Source organism: Crocuta crocuta, unplaced genomic scaffold (assembly GCF_008692635.1).
Source record: "Crocuta crocuta isolate KB4526 unplaced genomic scaffold, BGI_CrCroc_1.0 scaffold51, whole genome shotgun sequence".
Taxonomy (NCBI): Eukaryota; Metazoa; Chordata; class Mammalia; order Carnivora; family Hyaenidae; genus Crocuta; species Crocuta crocuta.
In genome coordinates this window covers 2,508,351-2,525,369 of record NW_027527624.1, presented here as the reverse complement: position 1 = coordinate 2,525,369, position 17,019 = coordinate 2,508,351, and the positions used below count along the sequence as shown (strand labels likewise).

The 17,019-nt window shown below is 46.8% G+C and overlaps 1 protein-coding gene across 1 annotated transcript in view; it reads right to left on the bottom strand.

Annotated features, from left to right (window-relative positions):
- The window catches only part of MYO10 (myosin X), a 236,355-nt gene extending 230,245 nt beyond the window's left edge, over positions 1-6,110 (bottom strand). The window contains exon 1 of the mRNA XM_077772062.1: positions 6,072-6,110. Within this exon, the coding sequence (XP_077628188.1) occupies positions 6,072-6,095 (24 nt within the window). The 5' untranslated portion in view covers positions 6,096-6,110. The remainder of the gene's footprint in view (positions 1-6,071) is intronic.
- Positions 6,111-17,019: the final 10,909 nt, after the last annotated feature.

Here is a 17,019-nt window from a genome sequence, read left to right as displayed (position 1 = left end):
AAAGGAGGTGATAAAACTTACAAATGACATATTTAACCTGTGGAGGCTTGGTTTACTCATTTGAGAGGGAGAAAAAGAAAAAGATAAGTAAACCCTCCAGCAAACCAGGGTAAATTCCTAATGAGACCAGGACAGAAAGAGGCAGAGCCAAGGTCAGAGGAAAGAAAGGTGCGGGGGAGGAGGGGGAGGCGGCATGAACTAGACCAGTCAGGGATGGTTTCAAAAAGGCACCAGTCAGGCAGGACACCAATCAGCAGAGAGTGCAGCACACACAAAGGTGTAGAGAAGGATGGGTAAGAGATCTCCAGGGTGGAATTCACACGGGGAAATTAATAGGGAGTTGCAAGATCAGAAGGCCTGGAAAATCAGACTAAGGAATGTGAGCTTGATTTTATAAGCAATACGGACATGCTTCAGACAGAATTCTGGAAAGGCAAAATCTGCCAGAAGTGTACAGGTTGAAGGGGAGGAAATGTATAAATGCAGTCTAGCAGAAGAAACAATACTGGGCAACAGCGCTAAGGTCAAGGTCTCCCTGCCCTGCTGAATTCTGGAATTTCATTCACCATCAAGAGCCACTCACTCTTACTTTCTAAGATACTGTAACTAATCTCTTCTTACTCACCTGCCATGTGCCAAGTCTCAAATTCTAATCATCATGCAAGGTTGACACTATCATCCCCACAGAAATAAAGCCCAGGAAGGTNGGGGGGGGGGGGGGGGGGGGGGGGCTGCAGCTGGGTTCCCCAAAGCTACATCTTTTCTACTTTTAAGGATGAAGTACTTTTCATTCCAGGGGGCATTCAGGTGTGGGTAAGTACTGCCAAGCTTAAGTAGATGTCGGTGTTTGCTCATTCTTGAATGTTCCCTGCAGATGATTCAAAAATGTTCCATAGCAGTTACTCTGAATGCAAAATTTTGAAACTCATCAAGAAGGTATCCTTACAGACAGAAATAAAGAAGAGTAAGAGTATACTTCTGGTGATGAGCATGGAGTAGTAACACATTGGAATTCTTCTAGCATACAGCTGAAATATATCTCTGTATGTTAATTACACTTCAATAAAAACCAAATTTAAGAAATAAAACCATAGGGACGCCTGGGGAGGCTCAGACGGTTGAGTGTCCGACTTTGACTCAGGTCATGATCTCACAATTGGGGAGTTCGAGTCCTGAGTCAGGCTCTGTGCTGACAGCTCAGAGCCTGGAGCCTGCTTCGGCTTCTGTGTCTCCCTCTCTCTCTGCCCCTCCCCTGCTTGTGCTCTGTCTCCCTCAAAAATACACATTTAAAAAAATTGTTTAATTAAAAAAACAAAGTCTCTTATTTCCTATCAATTTCAATAGAAGAGCACATTCAAGGTGAGGGTCCTTAGAGGTGACCCCACTTAAGACCAGCAGAGCTCAAAAAGCAAACACCCCTCTCCCCTACCCCCACTCTGGTTAAATAGTGGAGGCCCCGCCCATGCTGGTTCCTGCCTGATTTGAGAGGTGAGAACAGCAAGCCACAGGATATGGGGAGAATAGTCCCTCCCTGCCAGGCCAGGGAGATCAGGGCTCCCTGCTGGTGACAAGTGTCTAGCTTGCAGCTGCCCCCGGGGCTCTGATGTCCCTAACATGGAAGGGGCCAAAAAATGAGTATGTGACAACATAAACCTTGACTGGATGTGCAGAAAAGACAAGGCACTATAACTCCAACAAAGTTAAAAAAAAAAAAAAAGAAAGAAAAGAAAAAGAAAAAAAGACATCCCCAGCAAACAGCCTGGTGAAGGCTGGGGGACCTCATGGAGTAGTCACACCCGGAGAAGGGTGCCCGCTTTTTTAGAAATGCAGATCCCAGAGCTCCAGCCCCAGACTGAGTTGCTAGGTTTTCAACATGCACCCCAGCTGGTTCTCATGCAAACCAAGCCTTAAGCACTGGGGTCAGTGCTTAAGGATCTGCTGAAACAAGGAGCCCCCGGAAAATAAGACTTAATTTATTTTTTAAACCAAGGCAATAAATATCACTGAGACCTGAGACAAAACAAAAATCAAAGGGGGGAGAGAAATAGCCTCAAAAATGACTTCCAGCTTAAAACGCTATTGAACTCGAGGTGAACAATCAATACCAAGACACCTTCCCAAATTAAGTGGCAACAAGGAAGGTGATTCCACGTGAAGAGCAAGAAATAGGTGCAGCTGGGATGTTTTCACCAACAATTTATCTCAAGACATTAATAACCTGCCTTCGATGCTTGTATTCGTGATACTTACGGACATTTTACATTTTTATTCTGAAAATCAAGCAGTCCTATACCTTCCATCAATAATCCTCAGGAGATCTTTTGCTACGGCCACACCTATTCCCAAAATAGAAAACAGAAATACAGGAGCCCCTTTATGTGTTCAGCTGGTACTTACCCGGCCTCCACAACCCTCGCTGCCTACCTGGCCCCCGGGGGACACGGAAACCCCATCCACTTCACAATATCAACAACATGTTTGCAAAATAATCTTGCCACTTGGTTGAGCCTTTTCTGTTTGCTTTAAAAAAAAAATTGCTTCCGGTTACAGACATACCTCAACGTAGTTTCTGTTAAACTTTTTAACTACTCCAAACGCTGAAAAATCAAGTTTTCCCAGAAGTGCACACACACGATTTCATTGACAGAAGCCATGAAAATGTAAGGCCATGAAGGAACTGCGCCGCAGTCAGGGAGCGTAGGGCACCCGGCTTCTCCCAACCCGAGGAACATTCTGAAATCAGTAGCCATCGGGTGACGGCACCAGCCTCACGGGCATCTCACTGGCCGGCAGTAAAAAAGCCCTGGTGGCTATTTAAAGCAGACAAGCGCGGGCAGGAAGGTGTGCTTGCAACACGCACAGGAATGAATTCCAGGAGGCAACGCTCTATGGGCTGGCTCCGCGGTTCTCAATGGGGAGGGACTTTACCCTCAGGGTCTCAGGAAGCAACGTCTGCAATCATTTTGGTTGTCACAACCTGGGAGGCTACTAGCACCTAGCGGGTAGGGGTGCCACCTCTCCCAGTGGTATTGTTCGACACCCCACAATGCACAGGACAGCCTCCCAACCACAAAGAATGAACAGAGCCACATGTCAATTGCACCCGGTTTGAGAAACCCCGGTCTAGCTCTAAGCAGTGGCTGCTAGTCACAAGGAGCTCCCGTTCTCTTATTGTCCGGCCCTGCTCACAGAGAGCTAATACATGCAACATCTTGTTCTCTTTTTCTCTTTTTAATTGCTAGTGTTAGTTAGCCTCAAATTGTTGTCAGCATGCAACAAGTGACGATGCCTAAGTCACAATGGAAGAAGTTAGCAGAAAGACACCGGTTATCAGGACCGCTACTCAGCGAGGAGTCCCTACAGTTTTGCTGTCCTTGGAAATATATCACTTCCAGTTACTGTTTCTACCCTAACAGGACATTAATAGATTTTCTTCACTGGAGAATTTCACAGAATTTAACAAAAAGATGGTCTGTCATAAGCCACTAACAGAGACAGACGGGATCTGTATCAGGAGTTTGTTTCTAATTCATACAGTACCGTGTTGCCTCGCTGATTGACCTTGATGGCCTCCCAAGGTCGTTACAATTAGGGGTAGAACTCTGAAGGTTGATTAGAAATTAATATTGTACAAGTACATCACAAAATTAAAAGCATAACTATTTTTTCTCATTTTTTAAATGTTTTTATTTATGAGAGAGAGACAGAGACAGAGACAGATTTTGAGCAGGGGAGAGGCAGAGAGAGAGAGAGAGAGGGAGACACAGAATCTGAAGCAGGCTCCAGGCTCTCAGCTGTCAGCACAGACTCACGGCTTGAACCCACCAACTGTGAGATCGTGACCTGAGCCCAAGACGGATGCTTAATCTACTGAGCCACCCAGGCGCCCTAAAAGCATAACTTTAAATAACTGAAAATCTCCCCAAAATACTTGAGTCACCAGCAACTGAGAAAAACTGCTCTGGATTCTGTAATAAGCTCTTCAAATCTTGGGCAAGTGACTTAACATCTTTAGGCTGAGATTCATCATCTAGAAAATGGAAGGGGATGGAGTAGATAGATGATCGCCAAAGGCCAACTTCAATATTATGTATTAATCACTGAAATAAAATCCAACAACCAGGTCTCCTTACACTGAACCAAGGTATGGTGGAAGGAAAAAAGAATCTTTCAGAGATGTGAGGGCCCATCACAGATGCCACACATATCCTGCAGTCCCCCCCACTTGCACTAGGGGGCAAAGTTCTTCCCAGGGGGAGGCCCCAAGCCCCCTCCCCTCCCCCGTCCAAAAACAGGCTTCAAGGGGACTTATGTGTCCCGCAGGCAGAGCCTAGGTTTTCTTACAGATGAAAGCAATTAAACACAGCCCACTGGTCCATCTTTGGCTAACCTGCAACTCCTGTAAAAAGTTCTGGTGTTTTCTTACAGTCAGGAAAACAAAGGTCTATGGGTTAAAAACAAAAATGCTACAGACTCAACCACAGATTTCTTTAAAAGTCAAAAAATATGAATTACTGGATAATTCCATTCCAGTCTGCTTCCCACAGCAAATGTGGGTATCACATAGGAGATGCCACTTTGAAAAAAGTGGATTATTACTGTTAGGCAAGAATGTATTTATTACTTTGGCCATTAAATGCAGTTGTCTAAGAGTAAAGTAAGCGTCCAGCAGGCTGAACGACTTGAAATATTATATCCAATTAAATCTGATAAAGCAAGTTAGAGAACAGAGGCAAACCCTCACCAATCTAATTTGCTGGAAGATTCCAAATCTGACCTGGATTCACAAAACATCCAATGGCTTCCAATGAAAGTCACATCAGACTCCCTTAAGTCAACTAAGTTTACTTTGAGCCACTTCAAACCTCAAACTTAAACAGTATTTATTAAATAAACAGAACCAAGAAAGGAGAGAGAGCCAAGAAACCGCAGTTAACTCCCCCATCCCGGGGGGGGTGGGGGGTGGAGGGAAGGTTCCCAAGTCATGGGTTTCAAATAAGCGTGTATCCCGCCCTCAATGACCCTAAACGGGGCATCAGCTTAAACGTTAAAAATAATCACCGTTTGCCCCCAACGATGTTCTTTAAATTCGAATTCAAAATCTGCCAAGGACCGTGGGCAGCGCACATGATCTTTTGATCTCTGCGTCCGGAATGATGTGAAGCGCAGAACGAACACATCTTGGGGAGAGCTACAACCTAGGCTCCAAAGGTCCCGAAGGCTGGAGCACACAGTGAATGATTAAACCCTCGCCTCCCTTCTCGCACTTCATTAAGCCGTCTCCTCTGGAAGGGTCTGCGCCCCTCTCACAGGAAGCCGGCACGTTTTGCAAAGGAAATACCAGACCAGAACTTTCTCGGAGGAAGGCACGTCCCCGTGGAACGGCTGACTGGGCTTCCCGCACCCCGGCAGTCGGGGCGCCCCGGGGACACCCGGTGAGCCAGCCACCCGCGCGGAAGGAGGCTCACCTTCGCCACGTCCCGGAGCGCGGGACAAAACAAAACCTGCCTCGGCTTCCTCCTCCGGAGACTCCCCGGGGGCTGACCGCAGGCGCCCCCCGGGCTGAGGACAGGGTCCCAGCGCGCGCGCGGNCTCGGGGAAGAAGTTGTCCATTGTTCCGGGGCGCTCCCCAACTTGCCCGAGTGCCGCGTCCGGCTCGCGGAAGTCAGCCCAGCAGACGGCCCGGGGAAACCATGCGTGTCACGGCGCGACTCCCAGGAACCCGAGCCCGCGGGGCTCCCCGGCTGCCATCGCCTGGCCCCCTTCGCGTCCCTCGCACCTTTTGTTTGCCCAAACCCGAGTCTCTAACTCATCCGTCCCAACTGCAGCCTTTGTCTCCCTGCCTCCAAGTTCCTTACTTCTGCGCGCAGCGCTCGCGAGCGGAGAACAGCTGGGGACACATTCTTCCCCCGGGCTGGGGGAGGGCGGCGGGGGTCTTGGGAGCGCGCCCCCTCCTTGTGCGCCCCAGCCGGAGGCGCTCGCCGCGACAGGGGGACAGCGGCCACAAAGCGAGCCCGGATGGCTATCCCAGCGCGAGCGCCGCCGCGGCGAGGGCTCGGGCGCCNCCTTACCCCCTGGTGTCCCCGCCTCCCCATCCAGGCGTGGGCGGGGGAGTTGACTCTACCCTCTGCTGATAGAGACCAAATAGTCACCGGGGAGGAGGGGTTGGGGGATTCTTTTGTGCCTTTGATCTTCGGCGGACCCTGGAACTCGCTCAACACGGATCTCATTAATGCAGCTCGGCAGATGAGCGACCCCGGGGAAGGAAGCGCGGTCGGCCGGGCTGCCCCGGCTGTTGGGCCAGATCAAAGCGGAGAACGGAGGCTACTCAGAATTTCTAGAAGCTGCCTTCCCGTGTAGAGTTTCTCTCCTGCAGGCGGGTTAAAAGACGTTTTCCTGGCAGCTGGGGAATGTAGTTTTGTAACCTGGAAGCGGACATGACCGGTTGCACCAGCAAAAATGTAACCCTTTTCTCAGACCTAAAGGGACCAGCCCAAGGGAAATGAGATGAAGGATCCGACCACCTGATACGGAGTTGTTTTCTCTAAGGCAGGTCCTTAAACTTGAGCGTGCACAGGAACCACCTGGGAATCTTATTAAAAAAAGAGGTTGGAATTCAGCGGGACATTACTAACAAGGTGCCAGGTGTCCTCAAAGCAGACCCGGCCCTGCGCTGGTCTGCCAACTGGAGCCTGCCTGTAACAGGTGGAAACATTGAGAGCAAAGTTTGAGGAACTTTTGTAGCAATTTAAAAATGCCACGACAGCCGAACAAATGGTCCGTGGACTGTCTGAACCGAGTATAAACCCGGTTTGGTATCGTCTAATTCGTGCTGAGTCATCCCTGGTACAGCCGAGATCTGTTGGCAAACTGGAAGCAAAAACGACTGGTTCTTCCCCGCAGTGGTTTGAGAAGTTCTCTCCAGGGGATTTGCCAATCGCTACTCATCCTTTAAAACTCGAGTCCGAAAGTCACATCTTTCAGGGGAGGTCTTTCCAGAAATGCCAGGCCACGCTTCCAGCTCCTCGCTCGACCTCACCACCGGTGTGCCTTATTCCTGAAACCGTTGAGGAAACTATATGTCTTAAGGGTTTTTGTTGTTTGGTTTTGGTTTTGGTGTTTTTGGTGTTTTTTGGGGTTTGGTGTTTTTTGGTTTGGTTTGGTTTTTTGGTGTCCTGTCTCTCTTCAGCTGGAAGAATTGAGACTCCTTTACAGAGGGAACTATGCTTTAAATTTGTGTCTCCCACCTGTCTCAGAGAATGAATGTATGAAGCCTCCTTCTGTAATCCTTATGTGAAAATCCAAGTGTGGCTGTAACCTGCATCTCAGAGCAGTGCTTCAACATAAGTATCCTCATACTTACCCTCCCCCCCACACACACTTTCCTTTGGAAAGAGTCAAGGTATAAATTAATTGGTGATAGTGTGCAATGCTAGTGCCCTGATTCACACATTTACACACGTAAGCCATTGACGTTTGTGTCCCAGGTTGCAAGGGAAATGGAGATGTAGCCGGGATAAACCCCAGCAATCCCAGGCACCAGCCAAAGTGCTCAAATGAGTCGTGGAGTCACCTGTGCCCAGATACTGGCGCAAAACAATTAACAGTCGTTTCACTGTTAATCTGTATAGAACATCTCTCAAGAGAAGTTACCAAGCAGCTTGTTCAAGCGAGTGTGTGGGTGTGGTTTTGTTCCCAGCATAAACCCGGCCACCGATGGACCGCTTGGCCTTGGCCATGTCATTTCAAAGTCACTTTCCAATACTGACTCTTCGATTGTAACAAATGTACCACACTGATATAGCATGTTAATAACAGAGGAGACACTTGCCTTTCGATTGTTCTGTAATCCTAAAACTGCTCAAACACCTAAAGTCTATTAATTTTTTAAAGGTCACTTCCCTGTTGATTAAAAAGATGTAGTTAATAATTACCCCCAATGTGACTCATATAAGGAATTGTGAGCCAGATCCAATACATAAGGGTGGAATTTTACTGAATTATCATATTTGTTTAAAAAGTTTACGCCACCTTCTCAAAACCTCCTGAAACGGTTGTTAAAAAGAAAAAAAAATATGACTATGAATCTCAGGGGTGGGCTGGGTGCCTAAAACTCAGCATTTTAGAAAGCACCCAAGTACACAATTCTGATTTTGAGAACCACTGCTTTCGGTTATCAGAATTCATCAGGTTTTCTGTATAAACGTACATTCTCCAAAAAGCGTAAAGATGAACTGCAGCGGTACGACTAGTGAGCTAACAGCAAAGTGCATGTTATTTTAAGCATTCTGAATCGTTGTTGAAAAGGACGATGTTAAATTTACAAAGGCTTAGACACAACTGGACAGAGAAAGGGAAGCAATTTAAATCAATAGATCTCTAAGAATATTTATTCTTGTTACCATTTTTTAAAACTTACGTGCTTCCTTTCACGAAGCTGCCTTTCCCATCGGTCAAGGCTGATTGGGCTTAAACAGTTAAACCCTGGCCTCTAACAAGTGACAGAGACTCAGGAATGTGTATTTAATTTTGAGAGAGACAGAACATGAGCGAGCAAGGGGGAGAGAGAGAGAGGGAGACACAGAATCTGAAGCAGGCTCCAGGCTTGAGCTGTCAGCACAGAGCTGGACACTGGGCTCGAACTCACAAACCACGTGAGATCATAATCTGAGCTGAGGTCGGATGCTTAACCGACTGAGCCACCGGGTGCCCCAAGGACATTAATGCCAGAATGGGCACATTTCTCAGAGACAAAATTCCTTCTCAATTATCCTTATTTCTCAAAGACTCCATGCTAATTGTCATTTTCAAAATAAAACACCAAAGAAGCTCAGGTTACGGTCTCTTATTTAGCTGCAAAAATTAACCCACACTGCATAAAAATTTATTTTAATACCACAGAAGCCATCCCCCCGCCCCCACCTTAAGGGAGAATTACGTAGGGTAACCAGTGAGTAAAGTAATATGATCTTCCTGTTTTTATTTTCCACTGTGTGTTTGTTTGATTTTATTTGAAGTGTGTTGTCTTAACTTCCTTGGTGATTCCAGATCGAGTTCTTTGTTGGTGTTCTATGGCTCCTGGCGGGTCCTAACCTGGCGGTGTCTTCGTGGGTAGAACCTTTTCCATTACTTTTGTTTTTATTAAATACTCACCTGTAATTGCTCCCGTCAGAGTAATGGTTTAATTACTAGGTATGGAAAGGGAAAGTGCGGGAAGGTTCTTTCACACAAATTAGAAGTTAATAACTGACACAACTCTAAGAGCCTGTTTTTCGTGCTTCGCTAAACAGCGGTTGTTCTTTTGGTTCACTTATAATCTTGGATATTTTAAAACTTAAATGTGTTTGCTTTTCTGAACAAACAAAAACGGAGGGAGTTTCTACATGTTCTTGAAACTTTTAGACAAAGGTTTGTGCGTGTGTGTGTGTATTTCTCATAACTTGCAATTCAAAAATCCTGAAGGGATTTTTTTTTCATATGAAACTGAAAATGATTGGGAAAGGCTTCCAGAGAAAGAGTAAAATTGGGGGTGAAATTAAGTGAAATGTGTTACACTGAAATAGATTTTAAAAAGTACAAAAGAATCAACAGAAATCAAGCAGGGATAAGACAAAAAAACCTAATTTGCCGCTCTTCATTGTTTTCTAAACACGATGAACTTGGGCTAAGATGTAATTTACCTCATCAGAAGCAGGATACCCAGTGGATAGTAGATTCTAACTAAATCCCCATCACCCCAAACTACAGAGGGAATGCTTTCTAAACTGACGTCCCACACAAGCACGGAGAATGGTTTTCATAAGTTAATCTATTTCCTTTTAAAGTGCTAGGTCCTGATTCTGTTGAATGTGATAAATTAATGGAATCAAAATCCTTAAACCCCTCCAGGATGATATACTCTGCCTACTTAGAGACTGTGACAGCATGCTTTCTCCTTGATTTCTTTGGATTTTCCTGCTCCCTCTCTTTAATTGCTCCGGAGCGGCTCTGAGGCTGACTTTCCACAGCTAGTCATGTCTCCCCCTCTGGTATTAATCACAACATGTTTACCACTTCCAAACCTTGTGCCTTCACTTAGTCTCCTTTCTTGATTTTTCAGTTTTTCCTGGTCGTGTTATTCAAGCCAATAAACATGCTTGTGTCTATTCTAGTTGAAAATGGCCATTTCTGAGGCACCTGGGGGGCTCAGTCAGTTAAGCGAATGACTTGGGCTCAAGTCACAATCTCACAGTTTGTGAGTTCGAGCCCCTCATCAGGCTTTCTGCTATTGGCACAGAACCCTCTCTGGATCCTCTGTCCCTCCTCTCTCTGCCCCTCCCCACCTCAAAAATAAACATTAAAGTAAATTTTAAGTAAATGGCTGTTTTCTAATCCACTTGCTCCCTGAACTATTGGGCCATCTCTCCAAATCCCTGTCTTGTCCCATTCTACACTTCATCTCCGAACCATCAGCTCTTCAATCCCTTACGATCAGATATGTGTCCACAATTCCACTCTCTTGAAGATCACCGTGACCTTGAAACAATCAAAGTCAACAGCCTGTTCTCAAATGTCATCCCCTTTGACCTTACCCCTCCTATGGAATTCTCGAACTTCTCAGCTTCTGGGCCAACTTCCAGAGTGTGCAGCCTGTAGGGTGAGCCACACAGGACCTGGAGCTCAGAAGGGGCCCTGTGCTTGGGCTGATACTGTTGTGTTGTCTTAAACTCCTTAGTGACTTTTGAACAAGGGGCCCTGGTCTTCCGTTTTGCACTGGGCCCTGCAAATTATGTAGCCGGTCCGACTTAGCTTTGATAGCACTGCTTATGTCCGGTTTGCCATCTCTTTGACGTCTTTCGCTGCCACTTTTACAGGCCCCTTCTCTACTTCCCACTCTGAAAGCTGGTCAGTCCTAAGTACACTTCCTCTTCCCCATGCTTCCATGGCCGCCATGCGCCCTATGCTGGTTCCCTTCTCATAAACGATCACACGTGTGTAACTCAAGCTCTGAGACTTGTTTCCAGAGATCTAAAAACCCACTCCTCCAGCCATTCCAAAGATACAGCAAGCTTTGTAATAATACCCTTTGTAATACCTCTTGCTTCAACTCCCCAGAGTTTGGGCTTGCCAAGACCTTAGGAAGGGCGCCATCTTTAGGCCCAGAAAAGTGCCACCTTAGACACAGGGAAGTTTGGGCTGCTTTCCTCCAAGTGGTCTAAGTGCTCCTTTGGTGCCTGGGGCCCGCGGTGCCATCCACAGAAGCCACCCTGGACCCAGATCCGTCCCATGTGGGTTCAGTCTTCATTTCTCCTCTTTGGGGCTCTCTCCGACCCTCTCCCACACACATGGTACCATCTGGAAGTCCATTTACTGGGGTCCTTCTGAAGCCAGTGGCTGGACCTCAGCCCCAGGAGGATAGCCACCTGGATTCTCCTGCTGACCAATGCAGTGTGTTTTTCACAGGACTGTGAGCAGTTGGGCCACCTGAATGAAGCTACCAAGCCATTCTTGTGTGACTGTCTCTCACCTCAGACACAAGATGACTACAGTGGTCCTGGTTACTAGCAGAAGAGCTGCCTCCTGAACCCTAAGAAGACTTTTTTTTTAATGTTTTATTTATTATTGAGATACAGATAGAGCATGAGCAGGGGAGGAGCAGAGAGAGAGAGAGGGAGACACAGGATCTGAAGGAGACTCCAGGCTCTGAGCTGTCAGCAGAAAGCTGGACGCAGGACTCAAACTCACAAACCACGAGATCATGACCTGAGCAGAAGTCAGATTCTCAACCGACTGAGCCCCCCAGGAGCCCCAGAATACTTTCCTTCATGTACATTCATTGAAGTAAACAAACACTGAAGGGCTCATTATTCTAAATGTCCATGGAAGAGTCACTTGACCTCCCTCGGGCCCATATATGTTTCAATCAAAGTATTTCTATATATACAGGGGTTTTATACACCTTAAGGGCAGCCTTGAAAAACAGCACAGAAAACAGCTCAAGGCTGGCATGCGAGAGAGACTTGGGGGGTGTGATTCACAAGCCGCAGCGCAAGGCCAATCCTCCGCAAACTCTCTTCGGCAATTTGGCAAGGCTTCGTTTGCCCCCGCCTGAAATGGCCTGACATTGCCGCTATTGCTTTTGCTTCTTAAATGAGTTGAGAATATGTTTGGAATGTTTTTTTCCCCTCAAGTTTCCAGAAGGCAAGANGGCATAAAGTTGTTTGTATAAGAATGTCCAGGACGGAGTTGTTTACAGTAGTTGGGAACCTAGCGCCACCTTAGCGCTTCGCGGCAGGAGCCTGGCCGAGTCAATTACGCAAATGTGCACAGGCCGCGCCGCGCCCTGGGTTAGAGACCTGCTTCCGTGGAACAAGCAACCTAAAACTCAGACAACAATGACTTATTATTTCTCACAATGCCGTGGCTTGACTTGGCTTAATTGCCAGTGAAGTCGACTGGGCTCTCCGACAGCTGTAGGCAGCCAGGCGCTCAGCTGTGGCTGCTGGTCAGACATGCCTTCCACATATGGCAGGACCCTGGTGGGGTGAGGAGCAGCGGGGACAGCTGGGCCACTCTCTCCACATGGTCTCTCTTCCCACCGCGACGCGGGGGGGGGGGGCAGAATTCGCAAGCCCTTTTGAGAACTTGCCTAGAAGTTACACGATATTGTTTGGGCCACATTTTAGTGGTCAAAACCTGACCCAAGGCCAGCCCACATTCCAGACTTTCTTGATGGAAGAAGGAGCAAAGAATTTGTGACCTTTTCTGTTTGTTTGTTTGTTTGTTTGGTTTGGTTTTGGGGAGAGAGTGTGTGTTAGAGAACACCAGATTCGCCAATTTTTTTTTTAAATATTTTTATTTATTTCTAGGAGAGAGAGAGCGTGAGCAGGGGAGGGTCAGAGAGAGAGGGAGACACAGACTCTGAAATAGGCTCCAGGCTCTGAGCTGGCAGTCAGCACAGAGCCCGACGCGGGGCCTGAACCCACGAACCACGAGATCATGACCTAAGCGAAAGTCGGACGCTTAACCGACTAAGCCACCCAGGCGCCCCAGATTCACCAATTTTAAAGTGCACAATAGCGTTTAATATTCACGATGTGTTTAGTGGCATTTAATATATTCACGGTGCATGCCTCCCCTAGTCCAGAATATTTTCATCATCCCCAAAGGAAACCTCATACCTATTAACCAGTCGCTCAGATTCCTGTCGACCCCCAGCCTCCAGCAACTAATTTGCTTTCTGTCTCTGTGGATTATCCTATCCTGAATATTTCATATAAAGGGAACCACACAGAGCTTTTGTGACTGGCTTCTGTCACTCAACATGGTGTTTTCAACGTTCAGGCACGCTGCCACATGTATTAGTACTTTCTTCATCTTTCTGGTTGAATCATATTCCATTGTATGGGTAGACCACATTCTGTCGATCCATTCATCAGTTGACGGGTATTTTCTTTTCTTTTTCCTCCGGTGAGAGAGAGAGAGAGGGAGAAAGAGAGAGACAGCATGAGCAGGGGAGGGTCAGAGAGAGGAGACACAGAATCTGAAGCAGGCTCCAGGCTCTGAGCTAGCTGCCAGCACAGAGCCCGATACGGGGCTCAAACCCACGAACTGTGAGATCATGACCTGAGCCGAAGTCGGCACTCAACCGACTGAGCCACCCAGGCGCCCCCAGTTGATGGGTATTTTCATCCTTTCTCCCTTCGTGTAGAATTGTGCTGCTGTGAATGCTCACGCACCTGTTTTCAATTCCTTTGGAGACTCCAATTCAACTAGCAATGGAACTGCTGGTCATATGGTGATTCTATGTTTCACTTTTTGAGGAACCGCCAGACCGGACTGCCCTGTGGCCATTTCAACCCACCATACTCCCCATATTTATTGATGTGGAAATATAAATAAGCAGAGAAATGACATGCTATATCTGCACGTTACAAAACTTTAAAACAGACCATGGCTTAAGGCAGACAAGTTTATTTTCCTCTCGTAAACAAAGCCGGGAGGGCTGGGATGTTGCACAGTCTTAAGGGACACTGACCCCTTCCGGCTCTCTCTGCAGCGCGTCTCTAACAGCCTTGCAGTTAGAGAACCTCAGCTTTGTAGGCAGCAGGGAGCAGTGAGAGATGATGACTGACAGAGGGGACCCAGAGCACCCCCAGGTTCCCTGGGACCGTCACACAGGACACCTGTGTGTGTGCGGTTGACCAGTACTTAGTTGTCTGCTGCAAGGAATACTGAGAAATAGAGTATTTGTTCTGGGTTTCAATTTACCCAGCTAAAAACTAAAAACTTGGAAGAAGGAAAGGGCTAGATACTAGGGAACAACCACCTGGCTATTCCCGTCTGATACAATTAATTGTGGAGGGAGCTTTGAAAGAAACGAACAGAGGCGCCTTGGATGGCTTAGCTGGTTCAGCATCCGATCCCTGATTTGGGCTCAGCTTACTATCTCACGGTTCAGGAGACTAAGCCCCGCGTCAGGGTCTGTGCTGACGGTGCAGAGCCTGCTTAGGATTTTTCTCTCTCCCTCTCTCTCTTTGCCTCTCTCTCTCAAAATAAATAAATAATCATTTAAAAATGCGTTAAAAAAAGAAAAAAAGAAACAAATATGTTTAACAGATGTTATTTGTAGATACCAAGGGCAAGAACAGTTAAAAATTATTCTTTGACCCTATTCTATATTTTCTGAGTTTTTGGTGACACCTATAGGTGTCATAAAGCTGTTCCTATTTTGAAAAATAAAATACCCATTTTTTTTCTGGGAGAGCAACACTTCATTTCTTCTTCTTCTTCTTTTTATTATTTAAAAAATGTTATCGTATACCTGTAGTGTCAGGTATCAGGAGATATAAAGATGAGCAAGACACAGTCTGTAAAGAAACCAATAGACCCGCTGCAGAAGGACACTGAAAGATAATTTTGGGAGCGCCTGCGTGGTTCAGTCAGTTAAGCGTCCAGCTTCAGCTCAGTTCATGATCTCGCAGTTCGTGGGTTCGAGCCCTGCATCGGGCTCTGTGCTGACAGCTCAGCTGTTTCGGATTCTGTGTCTCCCTCTCAATCTGACCCTCCCCTGCTCACGCTGTCTCTCTCTCTCTCTCTCTCAGAAAAAAAAGATAATTTTGAAATGAGTATGGAAGTTTCTATAGTAAGAAGCATACACAAAATTTTAAGGGAAACATTAAGATAAAAAATAAAGCCTGGGGAGTGTTAGGGGCTGAATTGTGGCTCCATCCCCCCCCCCATTCATAAGTTGGAGTTCCTGCTTCTAATACTCTAGAATAGGACTGTATTTGGAGATAGGGCCTTTTAAAAGGCGATTAAGTTAAAATGAGGTCGTTAAGGTGAGCCCTAATCCAGTAGGATTGGTGTCCTTTTTTTTTTTTAATGCTTATTTATCTTTGAGAGAGAGTGAGAGCGTGAGTGGAGGAGGGGCAGAGAGAGAGAGGGACACACAGTTTTGAGTTTTTGGGGCTCAAACTCAAGGAACTGTGAGATCATGACCTGAGCTGAAGTTGGATGCTTAACCGACGTAGCCACCCAGGCAATCTGACTGGTATCCTTTTAAAAAGAAGATGTTTAGGGGCGCCTGGGTGCCTCCCTTGAGTAAGCATCTGACATTGGCTCAGGTCATGACCTCACGGTTCATGGGTTCGAGCCCTACATCAGGGTCTCTGCTGTTGGTACAGAGCCCACTTCAGATTCTCTATCACTGTCTCTCTATCCCTCCTCCGCTCTCTCCTCCAAAAATAAACATTAGGGGCACCTGGGTGGCTCAGTCGGTTAAGCCTCCAACTTCGGCTCAGGTCATGATCTCATGGTTCGTGGGTTCAAGCCCCGCATCGTGCTCTCTGCTGACAGCTAGCTCAGAGCCTGGAGCCTGTTTCAGATTCTGTGTCTCCCCCTCTCTCTGACCCTCCCCTGTTCATGCTGTCTCTCTCTCTCTCAGAAATAATTTAAAATATTTAATAAATAAACATTAAATTTTTTTTAAAAGGAGAGGAAATTTGGACACACAAAGAGACACCAAGGATGCATTCACAGAGAAAGACCATGAGAGAACACAGCAAGCCAAAGACAGAGGCCTCAGGAAAAACCAAACCTGCCAACATCTTGATCTTGAATTTTTAGCATCTAGAGTTGTGAGAAAATCAGTTTCTGTTGCTTAAGACCCCTAGTCCATGGTATTTTGTGATGTCAGTGTTAGTCAACTAATAAAGGGAGTCAGGGGAAAGTTCCCAGAGAGCTGCACTCGACTCCAGCCTCAGTGGATTGGTGGGAGTCTACTGGGAGGAGAAGAAAACAAATGTGTACGGAACATGCCGGAGGAATAAACAGCATTTTCAGCAATGGACGCCTATAATCATTAGGACAGAGCGTGTGTGCGCGTGGTTTTAAGACCCAGAGGGTTGCCATAACCTCCTATTGAGTCAGTTTACAATCAGTGGTATGTTAGGAAATGTTTGACAACAGATTGGGATAGGGGGTGCAGATAGCCCCAAATTACACCACCGTATTTGCCAGTTTCTGTGCTGTGAATGCCCTCACTCTGGCTGATTTCAGGCTCTTACCACGATTCGCTGAATTCTCACCATGATTCTACAGCGTTATATTAGTTTCAGGTGGACAAAATAGTGATTCAACATTTCCATGTATTACTCAGTGCTTATCAAGATAAGTGTTTTCTTGGGGCGCTAGGGTGGCTCAGACAGTTAAGCACTGGATTCTTGGTTTTGGCTCAGGTCATGATCTTGTGGTTCATGAGTTCGAGCCCCACATTGGGCTCTGCGCTGGCAGTGTGGAGCCTGCTTGGGATTCTCTCTCTTCTCTCTCTGCCCCTCCCTCACTCACGTATTCTCTCTCTCTCTCTCCCTCTTTCTCTAAAATAAGAAAAGCTTTAAAAAAAAAAAAGGGAAGGGGCACCTGGGTGGCTTAGTCCGTTAAGCGTCCGACTTTCTCTTAGGTCATGATCTCGCGGTTCGTGGGTTCGAGCCCCGTGTCGGGCTCTGTGCTGACTGACAGCTCAGAGCCTGGAGCCTGTTT